General features: G+C 44.6%; 1 protein-coding gene across 1 annotated transcript; it reads right to left on the reverse strand.

Annotated features, from left to right (window-relative positions):
- Window positions 1–3,347: 3,347 nt before the first annotated feature.
- Window positions 3,348–21,083, reverse strand: REX1BD (required for excision 1-B domain containing). The gene is made up of 5 exons (XM_087702971.1): window positions 20,954–21,083; window positions 14,305–14,382; window positions 9,232–9,436; window positions 5,477–5,565; window positions 3,348–3,758 (listed from the first exon to the last, which is right to left on the reverse strand). Exons 2-5 carry the CDS (start codon window positions 14,379–14,381, stop codon window positions 3,686–3,688), a joined length of 444 nt encoding a protein of 147 aa, XP_087559097.1. The 5' UTR covers window position 14,382; window positions 20,954–21,083; the 3' UTR covers window positions 3,348–3,685.
- Between the last annotated feature and the right edge of the window lie 131 nt (window positions 21,084–21,214).

Raw genomic sequence — 21,214 nt, forward strand, 5'->3', positions numbered from 1 at the left:
TTCTTTGTGTGTGTGTGTGTGCTCTGTTGTTAAAAATATCAAGTGTTCAATACTTGTTTTATGTCCAAAGGTGTGATTTAGACTGTTTCCCGCCCGCCCCCTCTCGCTGCAAATCTGGGAGGTTTTGCACCCAGAGCTGAACTCACGTTTTGAACTGGTGTCACCTGCCTCTCCTTTTAATTGGGCTAAACAGCCTCTTTGTTTAGTGATGTGTGGGCCTAGAGGTGGCGCTCTAGCCTCACCATCAGGAGGCTGGGAATTTGATCCTAGGTAGAGGCAGATATTTCTCTCCTTGGGAACGATGAGAATATATCTGCTGAATATAACTCCGCATTGGCAACAGGAAGGGTGTCCGGCCAGTAAACGTTCAGCTCCATTCAGTTGCCCAGATTCCACCCTGCAAGGGATTATGAGGGTCGTTAAAAAAGATGAACTAAGAAAGGCAAGCTACGGCATCTGGTAGTACCAGAAAACCGTGGTATACAAAACCGCGGTCGACGAAAGCGCGTATGTGACGTCATCACAGCGCGACGAAAAAGATCGAAAAATGTAAAAATAAAGCGAAAACCTTACCCTAAACCCCCCCAAACCTAACCCTAACCCTAACCCTAAACCTAACCCTTAACCTAACCCTAAACCTAACCCTTAACCTAACGAAAAACCTAACACTAACCCTTAACCTAACGCTAAACGTAACGCTAACGCTCTAAACCTAACCCTACCCCTTAACCTAACCCTACCCCTACCCCTACCCCTTACCTTTATGTGAATCAGCTTGCTGTAATTTAATTTTTATTTCAATTTTTCGATCTTTTTCATCGCGCTGTGATGACGTCACATACGCGCTTTCGTCGACCGCGCTTTTGTGGAACGCGGTTTTGATGGGTCACGACGGCCTCTCTCGTTTTTATGGCATTTACTAGCTGATAATCCGGTGTTGCCCAGGTATTTATTTATAGGGGGGAAATGTCCAGACGAAACATAATTTCTAATGTTGGATTTTCCCCCTTACCAGAGGGAGCCCCCTTGTGGAGTACTGTGAAGCCGTTACCAGGGCAACTCCACTGCGCTGTACAGTAGAAGCCAGTATGGCAGTACAGCACAACAGGCTGTATCTTAACAGAACAACACCACCCCATGAGGGGTTTTAGGAGTGTCTTACACCCACAGTATTTTTCTCCAGAGAGTAAGTAATCTGTGAACTAAGTTTGGTTGAAATTGCTTGAGGCGTTCCAGAGTTATGCTGCAACACACACACACACACACACACACACACACACACACACACCGCATATGTATGTATGTATGTCTCTCATATCTAGATATCTAGATAGATAGATAGATAGATAGATAGATAGATAGATAGATAGATAGATCTATCTAACATTATCTCTCTCTCTCTCTCTCATCTTTCTATCATTTTTCTCTCTATCTCTATCTATCTATCATCTATCTATCATCTATCTATCATCTATCTATCTATATCTATCTATCTCTATCTATCTATCTTTCTCTATCTATCATCTATCTATCTATCTATCTATCTATCTATCTATCTATCTATCTATCTATCATCTATCTATCATCTATCATCTATCTATCATCTATCTATCTATCTATCATCTATCTATCTATCTATCTATCATCTATCTATCATCTATCTATCTATCTATCATCTATCTATCTATCTATCTATCATCTATCTATCTATCATCTATCTATCATCTATCTATCTATCTATCTATCATCTATCTATCATCTATCTATCTATCATCTATCTATCTATCATCTATCTATCTATCTATCTATCTATCATCTATCTATCTATCATCTATCTATCTATCATCTATCTATCTATCTATCTATCTATCTATCTATCTATCTATCATCTATCTATCTATCATCTATCTATCTATCATCTATCTATCTATCATCTATCTATCTATCTATCTATCTATCATCTATCTATCTATCTATCATCTATCTATCTATCTATCTATCTATCTATCTATCTATCATCTATCTATCTATCTATCATCTATCTATCTATCTATCTATCTATCTATCTATCTATCTATCTATCTATCTATCTATCATCTATCTAATCTATCTAAGATAGATAAAAGACCAGCCTCCCCAATTTCTCTTGTTGTTTACAAATACTGCCATTTTCAACCAACATGGTCCTGGTGGTGGAGGATGGAGTTTGTACAAGTAGTCCTTGACTTATAACAGTTCACTTAATGACATTTCAAAGTTATAACGGCACTGGAAAAAAGTGACTTATGACTGTTTTTCACGCTTACCACCATTGCAGCCTCCCAGTGGTCATTTGATCGAAATTCAGATGCTTGGCAACTGGCATGTATGTATGGCGTGTATGCAGTGTCCTGGGGTCGTGATTCCCATTTGCAAACTTCTGACAAGCAAAGTCAATAGGAAGCCAGATTCATTTAACAACTGTATTACTAACGAGTGATTCACTTAAGAATTGTGGCCAGGAAGGCCATAAAATGGGGTAAAACTCGCTTAACAACTGTCTCATTCGCAACAGAAACTTTGGGTTCAATCATGGTCGTAAGTCAAGTATACAGGCAGTCCTCTTCTTACAAAAGATCATTTAGTGACCGTTCAACTGGGAAAAAAAGGACTTATGACCATTTTTCACCGTTCAACTGGGAAAAAAAGGACTTATGACCATTTTACGACCTTTGCAGCATCCCCATGCTCGTGTGATCCAAATTCAGATGCTTGGCAACTGGCTCATACTTAACAACCGTTGCAGTGTCCCGGGGTCACGTAATCCCCTTTTGCGACCCTTTTGACAAGCAAAATCAACACTTAACAACCAAGCTACTAATTTATAAACTGCAGTGATTCACTTAACAACTGGGGCAAGAAAGGCCGTAAATCGGGGAGGGGAAACTCACAAGAAATGTCTCCCGTAGCAGCAGAAAGTTTGGGCTCAATTGTGGTTATAAGTCAGTAACTTAGGAAGCCCTGTGCTGGGAACGTATCTGGGAGTAGCCCTGACAGTTTAGGGTTACAATCCCGAATTGGGGAGCCCCCCCACCCCACCCCCAATCGTAATACCCTTGTCAGGCAGGGTGAGCATCCAAATAAATGCTAAATTTGTAAAATGCCCCCAGTGCTTCTTTCCCTCCTCCGAACGCAATTTTCTTAATCCCTTGTAAGAGAGATTCGGATTTCGGTCCAGGGTGAAAAGTAGCAGGATGAAAGATGAGGTTTGCCAAAATAGACCCTGGGGATGCCATGTTGACTTTTTTGAGAGAGAGAGAAGTAAAAAAAAAGAGAGAGAGAGTCTGTTTTCTTTAATTGAAAAAAAAAACACCGCTTTATTTCAGAACATAAACAAGCAATTCCCCCCCATCTTGTCCCATAAAGGCCGTCGAGACCAAGTGCCAAGAAACCTTCCAGAGAATCAGCTTTGTTGGGGCAGGTGGCCAAGCCACCACCGAGCGGGGGCGCCTCCTGTGGCATCTCGCCTGTGGGCATCGGCCTGGCACGATGAAAGAAGGAAGCTGGGGTGGGCGAGCTGCAGGCGAGCGAGGATCAACCTTAGCCCGGGGGGGTGGCGTGGGGTGAGCTCTTACGTCCCTGGCTCTCCCCCCGCCCTCTTCTCCATCCCCAGCCTTTCTTCATCCTTCTCCCACGGGACAGCCTGTCAACTGCTTTCTTCCGAATCGTACTTGAAATCCTGAAGAATTTCGCTGATTGCTTCGATGGTTTGAATTAGCCTGCATGAGCCGGATGGAAACGATAAATAAAGCGCCAGATGGAGCCGATTAGCCGCGCTCACCCGCGCCCCTCGCAGCCCGGCCTTGTTTATGAAAGCCTACGAGAGGGGCAACCCCAAGGGCCGGGATGGGCCGGCTGGGAGGAGGGGGGATGCTGGGAGGAAGGTTAGGCTTCAAAGAGCCAACGTGGAACAATCTGCAAAAATGGGGGCTCAGCAGAGAGTGGGGGGTAGAATATGGCCCTTTGAAGACCCTTGCTGAGGGCTTTTTGAGACCCCCCCAAAAAAACAGGGGGGGGGAATATTCCCACATCCTCGCTTCAAATTGGCTTGGGTTTACCCCTGCCCTGATTTGCGAAAAGACAGGACTCGTTTTGGGGGCAAAATCATGACTCTGGCGTTCCCATAAGAGATGGGTTTCCCACGACGCCGTGCGGCGCTAAGCATTGTGGGAAATTCAGCTGGGATGCTTTGAAAGTCCCAACGATGGGAATTGGTTTGCTTTCTCCCAAGTATGGAAGCGGGAGCAAGAGGCATGAACGGTTGTTACTCTGCGTGGGGAAAGATGAGAGGGGGGTGGGAGGGCTCGGGGACTGGGGTGGGAGGGAGTGGGAAGGACATGAAAATGGCCTTAATGCAAAAGGGACACGGACCGTATGGCCAATCAGATTGTGCATTTTGGAACCGTTGCTCGGTTTACCAATTCTCCCTAAAGCCAAACTGCATCTAATGCAGAGCTTCCTCCGTGCATCACAGTGCAGGCATTGTGTTCACACAACCGGCTTACCCTATTCAAGGAAAGCTCAAGGCAGCTGATTGATAATGAGCCAAGCTTGATTTATTTTTGCCTTAGAGGCAAGTAGGCGTGTGTGTATGTGTGTGTGTATGTGCGTAGGTATATATGTGTGTGTAGATAGATAGATGATAGATAGATAGATAGATAGATAGATAGATAGATAGACAGACAGACAGACACAAAAGGAAGATACAGATAGATAGATAGATAGATAGATAGATAGATAGATAGATAGATAGATAGATAGATAGATAGACAGACAGACAGACAGATACAAAAGGAAGATATAGATAGATATAGATAGACAGACAGACAGACAGATGAGAGAGATATATATGATATAGATTGATAGATGATAGACAGACAGACAGATAGATACAGAAGGAAGGTAGATAGATAGATAGATGATAGACAGACAGATGTGAGAGATATGATAGAGATAGATAGATGATAGATAGACAGACACACATGTATGTATGTATGTAGCATGTGTATATATGTGTTATGTATGTGTATGAGTAGATATATAGTTTCTTTTGAGTGCCGGCAACAGAATTTCATTTTTAATGTGGGACTAGTGCCAACTGAGCCACGCCCACCCAGCCTGTCATTAGGCAGATCGTATTAGTTGGCTGCAGGATTTAAAATTATGAATTTAGTGGTCCCTGAAGTCTGAACGGTTGGGGACCACTGTATTAGGCAATATAGCTAAAACTTTATAGCGGGGGTGTCAAACTCTTGGCCCGCAGGCCGGATGCATTGCGCCCTGACCGCGCCCACACCTGGTTTAGCAAAGAGGGGGAAAGTCGCAATACATCGCGCGGCGACTCCGCAACGACACGAGTTTGACGCCCCTTCTTTATAAAGTTGAAAGAGTAAACTTCAGTAAACCTGTATTTGCAACGCCAGCTTCAGTGACTCACTTGTGCTTCAATTCTTGCACCTCTTGCGTGTGGGCTTCTACTCCGGGCTGGTCCTGGGCGTTTTGTTTAGCAAGTTGCAGTTGTGCTGTCTGGGGAGGAAAAGGTGGATGTGAGACCCTCCCCAAGAAACAGGGACAAAGCTATAAAGTTGATTATCCCCCATCTTCCTAGAGCATCAGATGCATTCGTGGAAGATGCTTAAACCAGCTTGTTGAATGAATGCAGACTCTGCTTTTATGCAATATCCTGAACGATAACCTACAGGTAGTCCTTGACTTATGACCACAATTGGGACCACAATTATCAACATTAAGCAAAGCACCTGTTAAGTCAGTCACATCCAATTTCACCCCCATTTTTGCCATGACGGTTAATAGCAATAGCAGTTAGACGTATATACCGCTTCATAGGGCTTTCAGCCCTCTCTAAGCAGTTTACAGAGTCAGCATATCGCCCCCACAATCCGGGTCCTCATTTTACCCACCTCGGAAGGATTGAAGGCTGAGTCAACCCTGAGCCGGTGAGATTTGAACCGCTGAACTGCTGATAGCAGTCAGCTGAAGTGGCCTGCAGTACTGCACTCTAACCACTGTGCCACCTCGGCTCTTGATAGTTAAGCGAAGCACCATGGCTGTTAAGTAAATCATGCAGTCATTAAGCGGATCTACTTTCTCCGTTGACTTTGCTTGTGGGAAGCAATTAGGAAAGTCGCAAACTGTGACCCTGTGATCCCCTGTAAATTATCCTATGTCCATGCTGGTTGATGGGCGCTTGACTTTAAATGCCACAATGGTCATTAAGTGTAAGGACTGTTTGTAATTTTCTTTTCAGCGTTGGTGTAAATTTGTACAGTCACTAACACTACAGACGCTGGTCATAAGTCCAGGACTGGCTGCTTGAATTTACCTGCTACAGTGGTCATCGGTGTGTGTGCTGTTTGCAATTCATTTTTTTTCAGTGTTGGTGTAACCTTGTGCACAGTCACTAACAATTGGTCCTAAATCCAGGACTAGCTGCAATCAAATAAACTGGGTTTGGACATTACACCAAGGAGTAAAACCGCAAAGCCAAGTGTTGTCTAAGTAGAGAAAACGAGTCTCTTTAATCTGGCTAAGCTCCGTGTGTGTGAAGACAGCTGAAAACAGTCAATTTCCCCAAACTGATGTCCTCCAGGTGTGCCTGGCTGTGAACTGGGGGAGCTGAAATCCCCCACATCTGGAGGATATCATCATGAGGTTAAAATACTAATCTAGAACTGAACAGATCCGCTGTAATGCTCAGTTCTTCTTTTCTTCAGCATCACCTTTGCCATCACCGGCTTCTGGCTGAACCTTCCTAACAGAGCATAAAATGGGGGGCAGAAGGAACCAAGTGCTCCTTAAGGGGGAACAGAGAGATAATGGCAGTGATGGTATTCAGCCGGTTCGGATTGGTTTTGTGCAAACTTTAGTGGCGACCCGCCCCGGCTCTATGTCGTCGTATTTAGCCATGTGTTTCTAAGCCACATGCTCGCATGCAAGCCACACATGCAGGCAAAGCGCATGCGCAGAAGACCATGCACATATGCAAGCATGCTCACAGTTTTGGTGCGTGGCAAACCAATGGCAAAATTATATGAAACCCTCCTCTGAATAATGGTGCAACATTTGGAAGATGCCCCCACATGCCAAAAATTGAAATCCTGCCCCTAAAAAAATACTAATGAGGAAACTTAAATCTTGTTATGCGTTTCCCTCTGTGTTCGAAGGCTGGTTGGTGAGTGTATATCAACTCCAGGAAACACCCAAAATTTACAGACCAATAACAACAACAACAAAAACCCACTAAAAAGGAGATAATAAAGGTGAGGTTTCTACTAAGTAGAGCAAAACCTCAGGTGAATTCGTTGCAAAGACCCACATAGTTTTTTTGGCATTGTTATAAGATCCGATTGCCATTTTATTTATTATATTTCTATGTTGCCCATCTCCCCTACAATGCGATTCTGGGCGCTTACAAATAATAAGAGGTGGGAAAAATGGTGAAAAGATGAAAACAAGCCAACATTAAAATATTATTTAAAAACTGCACACCTACAAGAGGGACAGATGTGGGAGATGGGGGATGATACCTTCTTACCCCTCCTGCAGTAAGCCCTTTATCTATTGCTTCAGGAACTCCTAGTGGTCTCCCATCCTGGACCTAACCAGGTGTGATCCTGTTAAATTTTTTTAGCTCAGCGTAGCAATAGCAACTACATTATTTATTTATTAAGTTTATATCACACCCACCTCCTGTGATAATGCTATATGTGTGGTATTATAGCCCGTATTATAGAATAGAATAGAATAGAATAGAATAGAATAGAATAGAATAGAATAGAATAGAATAATTATTGGCCAAGTATGGCTGGACACATAAGGAATTTGTCTTCGGTGCATATGCTCTCAGTGTACATAGAGAAAAATAAAATACATTCATCAAGAATCATAAGATACCACACTTAATGATAGTTGTGGGTTACTAATAAGTAATAAAATCGTACTAGGAACACATCAAAAAATATAAATTGTAAAGATACAAACAACATGGTTAGAGTCTCCACATCTTTTCTAGATTTTGGTCGCCATGATGTAGAAAAGATGTGGAGACTCTAGAAAGAGTGCAGAAAAGAGCAACAAAGATGATTAGGGGCCTGGAGACTAAAACATATGAAGAATGGTTGCAGGAACTGGGTATGTCTAGTTTAATAGAAAGAAGGACTAGGGGAGACATGATAGCAGTCTTCCAATATCTCAAGGGATGCCACAAAGAAGAGGGAGTCAAACTATTCTCCAAGGCACCTGAGGGTAGAACAAGAAGCAATGGGTGGAAACCAATCAAGGAGAGAAGCAACTTAGGAAGCAACTTAGAACTGAGGAGAAATTTCCTGACAGTTAGAACAATTAATCAGTGGAACAGCTTGCCTCCAGAAGTTGTGAATGCCCCAACGCTCGAAGTCTTTAAGAAGATGTTGGATAGCCATTTGTCTGGAACGGTATAGGGTTTCCTGCCTAGGCAGAGGGTTGGACTAGAAGACCTCCAAGGTCCCTTCCAACTCTGCTATTATATTGTATTGTAGTGTTGTACAAGCAAAATAGTATAGTGTTGTATTATATATTTCAGCCAGTTTGGTCTAGTGGTTACGGCACTAGACTAGAAATCAGGAAAAGCTGAGTTCTAATCCCACAGAGACAAACGCCGCCTGAGTGACTTTGGCCCAATCACTAGAAGACTGGGAGTTCTAGTCCCACATTCGGAGACTGGAAATTCTAGTTGCACCTTAGACATGAAAAGTGGCTTGGGGACTTTGGGCTATGTCCTATCTCTCTCTTTCTTTCAGCCAAACCTACCTCACAGGGTTGTTGTGGGAAAAATAAGAAGAGGAAAGAGTATTAAGGATGTTGGCCACTTTTGAGTTATTTCTAAAAATAATAAAAGGGGGATTTAAAAAAAAATCTAAAATGAAATAAAATAAAAATATTTCAATGAACATGTTGCATTTCCGAATCATATAATGTCCCGTTTGAGCACATCCATCCGGGTTGAAATCAAGGTAATAATAAATCTCCACCTAATTGGCAACCCTAACTTACAAAGATTAGATCTCTAAAGTAGGGATTTCTCCGAGATTCCTCACCATGGATTCTGTTACGACAAACAGGATCAAGACAACAGGTCTTAAAATTCGCCGAGCCCTGCGGGATGGGCTCAGGTGGCAAGGAAGGGCTGCTCACCAGTTCGAGTTTCTCCTGCTCCTTCTCCTGAATCCGTCCCAGGTGATCCGCGAGGTCCCTCCGGCCGTGGGAGCCCTCCAGGTTCTCCTTGATCTGCAAGATCTCCTGGGAAATGCCGTTGAACGCCAGCGTGATCTCGTGCACCAGCTGGCGATAGCGGAGGAAGTCGTAATCGGGGCCGCTTCGCAGGTAGGCCTGGTGACCCCTGTTTTGGGGAGGGGGATATTTTAGTAGAGGCAGCGAGAAAGAGATTTTCCTACAGGTACGGAGAACAGAGGGCCACCTGCAAAGATCCGAGGGAGGCCGATGGGGGGGGGGGGGGAATTTAATTTTAAAGTCAGCCACTTGAACCTGTGAGCCACAAGCCCCCCCATCCCCACCCCCTGACAGCATCCTAACTGAAATTGGGGATGGAAAATGATCCATTTTCCAAACAACCAAGATTTTTGGAAGCAAAACACGTCCGTTTCTACTGTGAAAGTCTCCCCCACATCACCTACAGCAGAGGTCTCCAACCTGGGCAACTTTAAGCCTGGCGGACTTCAACTCCCAGAATTCCCCAGCCAGCTGCTTCTTCTTCTTCTTCTTCTTCTTCTTCTTCTTCTTCTTCTTCTTCTTCTTCTTCTTCTTCTTCTTCTTCTTCTTCTTCTTCTTCTTCTTCTTCTTCTTCTTCCTTGGCTTGGGTCTTGTAAACAAAGATGATGAGGGGATTGGAAGCTAAAACATATGAAGAACGGCTGCAGCAACTGGGTATGTCTAGTTTGATGAAAAGAAGGACTAGGGGAGACATGATAGCAGTGTTCCAATATCTCAGGGGTTGCCACAAAGAAGAGAGAGTCAACCTATTCTCCAAGGCACCTAAAGACAGGTCAAGAAGCAATGGGTGGAAACTAATCAAGGAGAGAAGTAACCTAGAACTGAGGAGAAATTTCCCGACAGTTAGAACAATTAATCCGTGGAACAACTTGCCTCCAGAAGTTGTGGATGCTCCAACACTGGAAGTCTTTAAGAAGATGTTGGATAGCCATTTGTCTGTAGTAGTGTAGGGTTTCCTGCCTAGGCAGAGGGTTGGACTAGAAGACCTCCAAGGTTCCTTCCAACTCTGTTATTCTATTCTATTCTATTCTATTCTATTCTATTCTATTCTACTCTATTCTACTCTATTCTAACTCCTGATAAAATACACAGATTAACAGGCTCTGCTTCCCATTAAAGATGCTGGACATTCATTCAAACCAAGACCCTCCATCCCTTGTGTTAACCATGGGATAAGCCAGGACTGTTTTATAACAGCATTATGGGCCGTGGGGCAAAGCAGTGTACTGGAGCCCCTATGACAGCCACTCACAGGAATAAAAATGTAAAATGGTTGATAAAATTAAACATATTTATTTTATTGACACTTCCAACCAAATCGATGTTGAAACATTAAAAACATGCTGTGCAGCAACAACTAATCAATATGATGAACATTTGAACATTATGTGAGGCTTGAAAAAACACAATAATACAGTTGCTACATTTAGAATAGAACAGAATAACAAGAGTTGGAAGGGACCTTGGAGGTCTTCTAGTCCAACCTCTGGCACAGGCAGGAAACTCTACACCACTTCAGACAAATGGCCATCCAACATCTTCTTAAAAACTTCCAGTGTTGGAGCATTCACAAAGGCAAGTGGTTCCACGGATTAATTGTTCTAACTGTCAGGAAATCTCTCCTCAGTTCTAAGTTGCTTCTCTCCTTGATTAGTTTCCACCCATTGCTTCTTGTCCTGCCCTCAGGTCCTTTGGAGAGTAGATTGACTCCCTCTTCTTTGTGGCAGCCCCTGAGATATTGGGACACGGCTATCATGTCTCCCCTAGTCCTTCTTTTCATTAAACTAGATTTACCCAGTTCCTGCAACCGTTCTTCATATGTTTTAGCCTCCAGTCCCCTAATCATCTTTATACATTCATATATTTGTATTGTGTTACAACCCCTGGTATGCCCAAATATGGGAGGAAGCCCACTGCTTCCACTCTCTGTCCATCGGCTCATCACAAGAGACCATCCAGACAGAAACCCAATATTTTTACTGTTGCCTTTGTTCCATTTGTGTTGTATTTATTTATTTTATTTATCTATTTATCTATTTATCTATTTATCTATTTATCTATTTATCTATCTATCTATCTATCTATCTATCTATCATCTATCTATCTATCTATCTATCTATCTATCTATCTATCTATCTATCTATCTATCTATCTATCTATCAGCACAAATACAACATTCATATATTTATTTATACGATACAAGGTGCATGGAAGGGTTAACATACACAGATTAGTATGGGGTCCCTATGTTTGTGGGCCCACGGGCAAGTGCCCATCAGGCCCATGCATTAAGACAGCGGGGTTATTTTCGCCCCTGCTGGGTTTTCGGGAAGGCTTCATTGATTTGTCAATGGCGGCCCTCCCGGAGACAGACATCCTTGCCTAGAGAGGGATATCACCCCATCTCCTGGGACACCCGAAAGCCTGCGTGTGGGGGGTTTTCTGTGTTGGGGATCGGATTCCCCATCCGCAGGAGTAAATTATCTGCACACCAGGCTCCCCACAAGTAGCCCACAAGGAGTTTCCCCTCCGCAAATAGATCACAGGTGCTGGGTGGGTGCTGCCCCCTTGATCATCTGGTTTCCATCAGGAGCCTGGGGGGGGGGGGCAGAGAGAAAAGGGGGGAGGTCGAGAGGAGGCCTCCTGCAGGGCCCCCCTTGAATCGAGTGGTGTGCAAATAAAAGGGGTGTATGGGGGGTGGTGGAGAGGAAGAGACTGGAACAGCCCAGCCCGTTTGATGCCTGCAAAGCAATTGGTAAGACCAGGCGTTTTGCAAAGAAAGCTCAGGCTTTTGAAACGCTTTCTGTTTGGAAAATAGAATCCTGGGATTGGAAGGGAACTTGGAGGTCTTCTAGTCCAACCCCCTCTTCTCAAACAGGAGACCCTTTACTCAGGGGTGGGATTCAGCCGGTTCGGGCCAGTTCGGACAAACCGGATGTTAATTTTAATCTGTTTGCCAAACTGATCGTTCCAAGGACTGACTGGCCCCACCCACCCCTCCCCTCCCAGGAGTCCCCACGCGGCTCATTTTGGATGCGAGGTCAGGGCCCGCGCCGCGGCTCTGGGAGGGCGAAAAACAGGCCTACTGGAAGTACCATAAGTCTGGAAACGGGCCCGTTTCTGGCCTCTGGAGGGCCTCCCGAGCATGGGAGAGACTATTTTCACCCTCTCGGAGGGTGAAGTCGTCCCCCTCCTTCCCCAGCCGCGGTGCAGGAAGGCAACTAGGCCACACCCATCATGGCCACGCCCACCCAGAAACCAGGCATGATATATATATCATTATCATTATCATTATCATTTTATTAACTTGTATGCCGCCCACTCTCGGAAGACTCAGGGCGGCTTACAAATAAAAAAGGGAAAGGGGAATATAAAAAATAAAAAACAACAGTTAAAAATACAACAACATTCATAACACAAGATGGGGCTGGATAATTCAGCAGCCCCAGGCCTGCCGGAACAGCCAGGTCTTAGTCGCTTTGCGGAAGGCCGGAAGGGTAGTGAGAGTCCGGATCTCAACGGGGAGAGCGTTCCATAGGGCCGGAGCAGCAACAGAAAAGGCCCTCGCCCAGGGAGTCGCCAGCCGACATTGGCCAGCAGATGGAAACATTCTGGATGGATACATACATACATACATACATACACACACATAATAGCTGTGTGTGAGTGTGTGTATGTTCCAGCATAACTCTGAAACACCTCGAACAATTTCAACCAAACTTGGTACACAAATGGCTTACCCTCTGGAAACAAATACTCTGAGGGTAAGTTCTGTTAAGAGCCTGTTGTGCCTTAAAATGGCTTCTACTGTACTGCCTTAAAATGGCTTCTACTGTACAGCACTGTGGAGTTGCCATGGTAACGGCTTCACTGTACTCCACAAGGGGGCTCCCTCTGCTAAGGGGAAAAATCCAACATTAGAAATTGCGGCAATGTTCATGGAAGGAGGGTTGGGATAAAAAAAATGCCTGGGCAGCGCAGGATTATCAGCTTGTTAGAAATAAAGTAGAAAATTCCAGAAACCACAAGAAGAAATAATTGGTTCATGTGATGACTGGTTCATTCCTTGTTTATAAAGTTGAGTACCGAGATTTTCCACCAAACTGTCTCTCTCTCATACAGGTAGTCCTCAACTTACAACAGTTCGTTTTGTGGCTGTTCAAACTTGAAACGGCACCGAAAAAAGCGACTTGTGACCGTTTTTCACACTTACAACTGTTGTAATATCCCCATGATCACTGATCAAAATTCGGATGCTTGGCAACTGACTCATATTTATGATGGTTGCAGTGTCCTGGAGCCACAGTATCCCTTTTCGTGACCTTTTGATCAGCAAAGTCAACGGGGAAGCAAGATTCACTTAACAATCGTGTTACTAACTTGACAACTGGGGTGATTCACTTAACAACGGCAGCAAGAAAGATTGTAAAATGGGGCAAAAGTCACCAACGGTTTCACTTAGCGGTGGAAATTTTGGACTGAACTGCGATCTCAGGCCGACGACTACCATATTTTTTGGAGTATAAGATGCACCAAGGTTTTGAAAAGGCAAATTAAAAAAAAGGTTTTGCAATCTGCAGACTTCCAAAAAACAGTCAGTTTTTCGTGAAAAAGGCCATTAAAAAAAAAAAAAGAGCATGGAATTGCCTTTAGGAGATTTGTAGAGTGCTCCTGGGGAATGGGGGGGGGGGGCAAAAAATCCCCAGCCCCCAGGGGCGCTCTGCAAGGCTCCTAAAGGCTATGCATGGCCATTTTGGTGAAGGTGGCGGGATTTCAGGAGGCAAAAAATGCTGTATTCAGTGTATAAGACGCACCCAGATTTTCAGCCTCTTTTTTGAGGGAAAAAGGTACGTTTTATACTCCGAAAAATATGCTACCTGTATTTGAAATGACGGAAGCCCCCCCCCCCAATCAAAATGCAAAGAGGAGAGAGAGCTGGCAAAGGTTTTAGAGAAAAAAACGTGTTCAAATACTTACTCCTCGAAGAGGTGGTAAGCTTCCACCCGCTCTGCTTGCAGGGCGTAAAAACGGCGCACCAAACTTTGCACATCCATCCTGCAGCGGAAAAGGGGAGATTTCTTGTCAGAAGAAATAAAAGACATACAGGTAGTCCTCGACTTACGACCACAATTGCGCCCCAAATGTATGTCGCTAAGTGAGAAATCTGTTGAGTTTTGCTCCACTTTACGACTTTTTCTCGCCACGTTCCTTAAGTGAATCCCTGCAATTGTTAAATTAGTAACCTGGTTGTTAAGTGAATCTGACTTCCCCATTGATTTTGCTTGTCACAAGGTCGCAAAAGGGGATCACGTGACTCCAGGACAGTGCAATTGTCATAAATGTGAGTCAGTTGTCAACATCCAAATGTAAATCATGTCACCCTGGGGATGCTGCCATGCTCATAAGTGTTGGAAACAGTCATACGTCAACGTTTTAAGTGCCGTTGTAACTTTGAATGGTCACTAAATGAACTATTATAAGTTGAGGACTACCCATAATGCCTTTTGTTCAATGTTGCGGTTACCAGAACAACTTCTTCGAGGGGAACAGAGTGGGGCGAATATCACCCTAAATTAGCATCAATCCCTCAAAGTTTATTCTTACCTGTTTGCTCATATAGGTAGTCCTCAACTTACAACCATTCATTTATCTATAGTATAGCCTTTATTGTCATTGTACAAAATAAATACAACGAAATTGGTTTTAGCCTCACTGGTGCAACCTATGTCGACAAATAGAAACAACATCAATAGTATAAAGAATAACCGTTAAAACTTTCAACGGCACTGAAAAAGCGACTTATGATGGTTTTTCACACTTACGACCGTTGCAGCTTCCCCATGGTCATGTGATCAATCTTTTGACAAACAAAAGATTCGCCTAATGATCCTGTTACTAACTTAACAACTGCAGTGATTCACTTAACAGCTGTGGCCAAGAAAGGTCGTAAAATGGGGGAGAAAATTCACTTAACAAATGTTTCCCTTAGCAACAGAAATTTTGTAGACTACCTGTACTTGATAAAAGAGTCATTTCCTGAAGCGAGGTGGGCGGCAAGCAAGTTTTAATAATAAATAAAATAAATGTCTATTTAATTGACCCTTAAAAAAAAAAAAAAAAAGGAAGGAGGAACTAGCCAACTTTTAGGGAGGAAAAAAAAAAAAGAGATTTAAAGAGGTTTATTCAAGGTAGGAAAGAGAGCCCCCAGGTCTCAGGGCAATCTACCTTAAACCGCCCCAAGAGTGGGAATAAAAGAGGGGAGTTAAGCACGGACTATAAATCACCTTGCATGCATGCAGCCCTGTGGACTTTGAACCCCCAGCAAGAGAATTTGTACGTGCTTTTCTTTCCATTTTTCCGTTTTCGGGAAATGAAAAGCAGCGTGTTTTTTTTCAGCCTGCCAGATTTGCCTGTCCTCCCAAATCCCTGAAGCTGCTTTGATCAAAACAACAGTTTGCAATTAGAAAAGGGCTCTTTGGTGTGTGTCCACCCTGCATCAAAAAGGGGGGGGACACTAATGAGTGTGACATTGATCGGGGTTGGGGGGGTGGACCCTTTAAAGTTGGTAATCCCGCAATCTTCCCCCCCCCCCCCCACTGCCTCAAAAGTGTGCTTGGAGAGACCCTGTCTGGTTTGGCTGCTTCGCCTAAAGTCCTCCTTTGCCAAAATCCAATTTCTCGCCCTCCATACGCAACGTCCATTCAACCCTTGATCCTTAACGGCAAATCCTGGCAACACAACGGTGTTGTGTCAAGCTGGGGCCTCCCAATTGGAGCCAACTTTTGAGGGTCTTGAGGGATGACACAAGTGATGCTGACGAGTTTCAGCTTCTCTTTGCACACTCCCTCTCCAAAATGCACACCCTCCTTATTCACTCTCTCAGACTCCTGTGCGCGCACACACACACACACACACGCAGTATATATACAGTACACAACAGCTGCATCTTTTAACTTGGCACTTGAGGGGGAGGAGAAAGCGCCCTTCCCCTCAACAGACTGTACAGCAGCACGGGGGCCAAAGTGCAGCAATCTTGCGGGCTTGCAGGGGCCCCTACCCTGGCCATGCCCCCCAACTCCGTCACACCGGCCAGCTGCTCCATCGCTCATCTTCATTGTCCAGAAATATTCTGATTGACTGATTGATTGCTTACCTTTATATGCCATCCATCTCACTATTGAGGCTACTCTGGGCAATTACAATACAGCTGGTTCTCTACTTATGACCGGTTGCAGGATAGGGGTAGGGATAAGGGTAGGTGTAGGGATAAGGGTAGGAGTAGGGAAAGGGATAAGGGTAGGGGTAGGGATAAGGGTAGGGGTAGGGATAAGGGTAGATGTAGGGATAAGGGTAGGGGTAGGGATAAGGGTAGGGGTAGGGATAAGAGTAGGGATAGAGATAAGGGTGGGGTAGGGATAGGGATAAAGGTAGGGGTAAGGGTAGGGGTAGGGATAAGGGTAGGTGTAGGGATAAGGGTAGGTGTAGGGATAAGGGTAGGTGTAGGGATAAGGGTAGGGGTAGGGATAAGAGTAGGGATAGAGATAAGGGTGGGGTAGGGATAGGGATAAAGGTAGGGGTAAGGATAAGGGTAGGGGTAGGGATAGGCATAAGGGTAGAGGTAGGGATAGCAATAAGGGTAGGGGTAGGAATAGGGATAGGGATAAGGGTTGGGGTAGGGATAGGGATAAGAGTAGGGGTATTTATTTATTTATTTTATTTATTAAATTTTGTATGCCACCCACTCTCAAAAGAGACTCAGGGCGGCTTACAATAAAAGGGAGGGGGGATATATAAAAAATAAACAACAGTTTAAAATTACACAACAGTCACAAACCTGAAGTGGGGCTGGACAACTCAACAGCCCCAGGCCTGCCGGAACAGCCAGGTCTTAGTAGCTTTGCGGAAGGCCGGAAGGGTAGTGAGGGTCCGGATCTCAACGGGGAGCTCGTTCGGGTAGGGGTAGGGATAGGGATAAGGGTAGGGGTAGGGATAAGGGTAGGGGTAGGGATAATGGTAGGGGTAGGGATAAGGGTAGGGGTAGGAATAGGGATAGGGATGGGGTAGGTGGAGGGATAAGGGTAGGGATAAGGGTAGGGGTTGGGGTAGGGATAAGGGTAGGGGTTGGGGTAGGGATAAGGATAAGGGTAGAGATAGGAATAAGGGTAGGGATAGGGATAAGGGTACAGGTAGGGGTTGGGATAGGGATAAGAGTAGGGGTAGGGGTAGAAATAGGAATAAGGGTAGGGATAAGGGTAAGGGTAGGGATAAGGGTAGAGGTAGGGGTTAGGGTAAGGATAGGGATAAGGGTAGGGGTAGGGATAAGGATAAGGGTAGGGGTAGAGATAGGAATAAGGGTAGGGATAGGGATAAGGGTACAGGTAGGGGTTGAGATAGGGATAGGGATAAGAGTAGGGGTAGGGGTAGAAATAGGAATAAGGGTAGGGGTAGGGATAAGGGCAGAGGTAGGGGTTAGGGTAAGGATAGGGATAAGGGTAGGGGTAGGAGTATGGGTAGAGATAGAAATATAGATAGAAATAGAGAATAGAATGGAAAGGAATGAAACAGAACAATACTGTGTTGACTTTTTTGGAAGCTGCTGCACATGGCTGGTTCATATTTAACTGGTTATCCACTAGGACTCCAAGATCCCCCTCACAGTTACTACTATTAAGCGAGGTATCACCTAGGCCAGGGGTGTCAAACTCAAGGCCTGCGGCCTGCATTAGGCCCATAGGGTGCTTAAATCTGGCCAATGTGGCTGGTCTGGAAATAGCAAAGGGCTGGCCAAGGTGCTTCTGGCAGCCAAAACAGGCAGTGAAACGTGCCCCGTTTTCGGCCTGGATGGCCTCCTGCAGCCTGCTGGGCAAAACGGGGACTTGGGCGGCTGCACAGCCTCCTGCACCCCATTTTGACCAGCTAAATCCTGCAGGAGGCCGTCCAGGTGATCAAACTTCAGACACTCGGCAACTGATTCATATTTAGGATGGTTGCAGTGTCCTGGGGTCAGGTCATCATCTTTTGCGAACTTCCAACCAGCAAGGTCAATGGGTGAGCCGGATTCATTTAACAACAGCGTTACTAATTTCACAAGCGCGGTGATTCACTTAACAACTGTGGCAAGAAAGGTCGTAAAATAGGCCCAAGCTCACTTAACTAATGTCTCGCTGGGCTCAGTTTTGGTCGTTAAGTCGAGGACCACCTGTATCCAGGTCTAAATCCTTCAATACTCTTCAGAGTATTTGGTGGGGGGGACGGTCTGTGTTGGCTGTGAATGATGGGGCATGTAGTCCCTAACATCTTTAGATGGGAAACCCACCCACCCCTACAAAAAATTCTGCCCTGCAGAATTTCTCCGCTGCTCTTTCTCGACTCCCTCAAGGCTTCACTTCTAGTCCTCCTGCGCCCCCTTGTGGGCATTGGCAGGTTAGCCGAGCGCTGCTGCCTTCTCTCGCTTTTCCCATTGTTTCCTGTTTTTCTCCTCCACCTGTTTTCTTGTTTTATTTACTTATTTATTTTGCAGCAGTCGTCATCCAGCTGCTGGAACCTTCTGGTTCTAATGAAGGGGCCTCCATTGCAAATTGCAAATCACACACACACACAAAAACCAAATTTCAGATTAACAGAGTTGGAAGTGACCTTGTAGGTCATCTAGTCCAAAAGCAGGAGACCCTACACCATTTCTGACAAATGGCAGTCCAATCTCTTCTTGAAAGCCTCCAGTGATGAAGTTCCCACAACATCCGAAGGCAACTTCTGTTCCATGGTTTGATTGTTCTCACTGTCAGAAAATTTCTCCTTATTTCTAGGTTGAATCTCTCCTTGGTCAGTTTCCATCCATTATTCTTTTTCTGGCCTTCAGGTGCTTTGGAAAATAGCTTGACCCCCCTCCTCTCTGTAACAGCCCCTCAAATATTGGAACACTGCTATGATGTCTCCCCTGGTCCTTCTCTTCACTTCACAAGCCATGCCCAGTTCCTATAACCGTTCATCGTATGTTTTAGTCTCCAGTGCCCTAATCCCCTCCTTTCGAGCCGCTGCTGCAACAACTTACATTTGTTCACCATTGAAGCAAAAGGATCAAACCACTCTAGTTAAACCAGAGGCACAAATAATTATAGAGTGGTGTTTCGCAAACTTGGCAATTTTAAGACATGTGGACTTCAACTCCCAGAATTCCCCAGCCGGCTGACCATCATGCAGAATTCTGGGAGTTGAAGGCCACATGTCTAAAAGTTGCCGAATTGTGGCTAGAAGCATGGAATAGCTGGGGTCTCTTTCCTGCTTTGTCAATCAGGAAACACCCCATAAAATGATTTTTTTTTAAAGGGAAAAAACTCTGCAATCAAATCAAATCGATCAAGGGTTTTTTTTAGGAGATATAAACCTGGCTACAAACAATTCAACCCACCCTCGGCATCCCTTCCAAAAACAGGAGGATCTGACTATGTGCAAGTGTCTTTTTTTAACACATTGTGTGCTGTTTTATATAAATAGCATTATCCTAGTTCGGGTGAACCCCATTTCACAGGATTAGGAAGCCAAGATAAAATGCTCTGTGTTTCCCCCAAAATAAGTCAGGGTCTTATTTATTTTTTACCCTCAAAGTAAGCGCTTGGCCTTATTTTCAGAGAAGTCTTATTATTTTTGAGGTGCAGGAGGTGGCGAGCGTGGTCACCTCATAGTTGCCGCTGTGTTGCAATATTTTTGGGAAAGGCTTATTTTCAGGGGAGGGCTTATTTTAGTGCATGCGCTCAAAAGCCCGATTGGGCTTATTATCTGGGGAGGTCTTATTTTGGGGAAAACAGGGTATATACGAATGCCTGCAATTTTTATGCCAATCCTTCTCCCCGTTCAATGGACAAGATCGAAGAGACTTTTAAAACCATTCTTTAAAACCACATTTAGATGTGGATCATACGGCTGATGTGCAATGAGTATTTTCACCTAAGCATATGCTCTAATAAATGGAAAGGGGTGTGTGTGTAAATTATGCAATGCCCATTCTTTCTCTAGTCTTCAGGAAAGAGTTTTTTCATGTCATGAAATTCTGGGAGTTGAAGTCCTCCAGGCTTTAAGTTGCCAAGGTTGGAGACCCCTGATCTAGTTGACTGGGGGCTAAAACATATGAAGAACAGTTGCAGGAACTGGGCATGTCTAGTTTAATGAAAAGAGGGACTGGGGAGACATGATAGCAGTCCTCCAATATCTCAGGGGATCCCACAAAGACGAGGGGGTCAAGCTATTCTCCAAGCAATGGATGGAAACTAATCAAGGAGAGAAGCAACCTAGAACTAAGGAGAAATTTCCTGACAGTTAGAACAATTAATCCGTGGAACAACTTGCCTCCAGAAGCTGTGAATGCCCCAACACTGGAAGTTTTAAAGAAGAGATTGGATAGCCATTTTGTCTGAAGTTGTGTAGGGTTTCCTGCCTAGGCAAGGGGGTTGGACTAGAAGACCTCCAGGGTCCCTTCCAACTCTGCTATTCTATAATTCTATAACCCAACTTTGCAATACGATCGAAGCATATATTGCTCTGATTCTAGCTTGGAAATCGTGTCACTCACATCTCTGCAGCGTCACCGTGCGGTTATTCTCTCTAAATATTAAAAATCGGAGGTACTTACTTAACCCAGCTCTGCAGGGAAGTCCAGCTAACGATTTTGCAAGCCGAAGAGGCTGACAAGGCTATTTTGAATTCTCTAGATCAGTGGTCTTCAACCTTGGCAACTTTAAGACTTGTGGACTTCAACTCCCAGAGTTCCTCAGCCAGCAAAGCTGGCTGAGGAACTCTGGGAGTTGGAGTCCACAGGTCTTAAAATTGCCAAGGTTGAAGACCACTGCTCTAGATCGTCTCTTTCTCCTTAAGGAACTCTTTGAGCATCTGC

Source organism: Thamnophis sirtalis, unplaced genomic scaffold (genome assembly GCF_051295495.1).
Source record: "Thamnophis sirtalis isolate CommonGarterSnake01/CBP01778 unplaced genomic scaffold, rThaSir2_p1.2 scaffold_1, whole genome shotgun sequence".
Taxonomy (NCBI): domain Eukaryota; kingdom Metazoa; phylum Chordata; class Lepidosauria; order Squamata; family Natricidae; genus Thamnophis; species Thamnophis sirtalis.